Source organism: Phaethon lepturus, unplaced genomic scaffold, assembly GCF_000687285.1.
Source record: "Phaethon lepturus isolate BGI_N335 unplaced genomic scaffold, ASM68728v1 scaffold36443, whole genome shotgun sequence".
Lineage (NCBI taxonomy): Eukaryota > Metazoa > Chordata > Aves > Phaethontiformes > Phaethontidae > Phaethon > Phaethon lepturus.
In genome coordinates this window covers 860-1,468 of record NW_010528963.1, presented here as the reverse complement: position 1 = coordinate 1,468, position 609 = coordinate 860, and the positions used below count along the sequence as shown (strand labels likewise).

Genomic DNA, 609 nt, shown 5'->3' with positions numbered 1-609 from the left:
CCGCGGCCCCCGCGCCCCCCCCCCGCGCGCGGCCCAAGAAAGCCGCTTTGTGCGGCGGCCGTGGGCCGAGCCACTGCTTTGTTCTCCTTGTTTGTGCGAGACGGCGAGGGCCGAGTCAGGGCCGGGGGATCATGTTTTGAACAAGCACAAACCAGGAGGAGAGTTTCTCCTTCCTTCCTTCCCCGCGGAAAAGCAGTGGAAGAGAAGATGCAGCGTGCATCTCGGGGTGGGGGACAGCCCGGCGCTGGCTGGGAGCTGGAACGGGATGAATTAGGCTGCCTGGATGATTTTTGGGGTGTCCCAAAGGGTTACAGCTACGCGGAGAGCCCAGCACGGGGCTTTGCTCACCTCGGCACTCGCGGCCGGTCCTCACGTCCCGACAGCTGTATTTGATGTGGATCCGGCCGTCCATGTTGCGCTGCGTCTCGTCGTGGTAGTAAACCAAACTGCCATCCAGGTAGAGGACGAACCAGTTTCTTTTCCAGCGGCGCAGGATGGAGCCTGAGGGGATGGGCAGGAGGTGAAGGACCCCAGCGAGGCCGGTGGGATGCAGCCAGCGCCCTGATGAGACCCAACGCTGTCCCCCAAATTTGCAACCGGATCCACCAA

At 62.9% G+C, this 609-nt stretch overlaps 1 protein-coding gene across 1 annotated transcript in view; it reads right to left on the bottom strand.

The window, feature by feature from the left end:
* The window catches only part of LOC104618268 (pleckstrin homology domain-containing family B member 1-like), a gene marked incomplete at its 5' end in the record, with an annotated part of 1,112 nt that extends 611 nt beyond the window's left edge, over positions 1-501 (bottom strand). Inside the window, one exon of the mRNA XM_010283814.1 lies at positions 349-501. Coding sequence (XP_010282116.1) covers positions 349-501 — 153 coding nt within the window. The remainder of the gene's footprint in view (positions 1-348) is intronic.
* Positions 502-609: the final 108 nt, after the last annotated feature.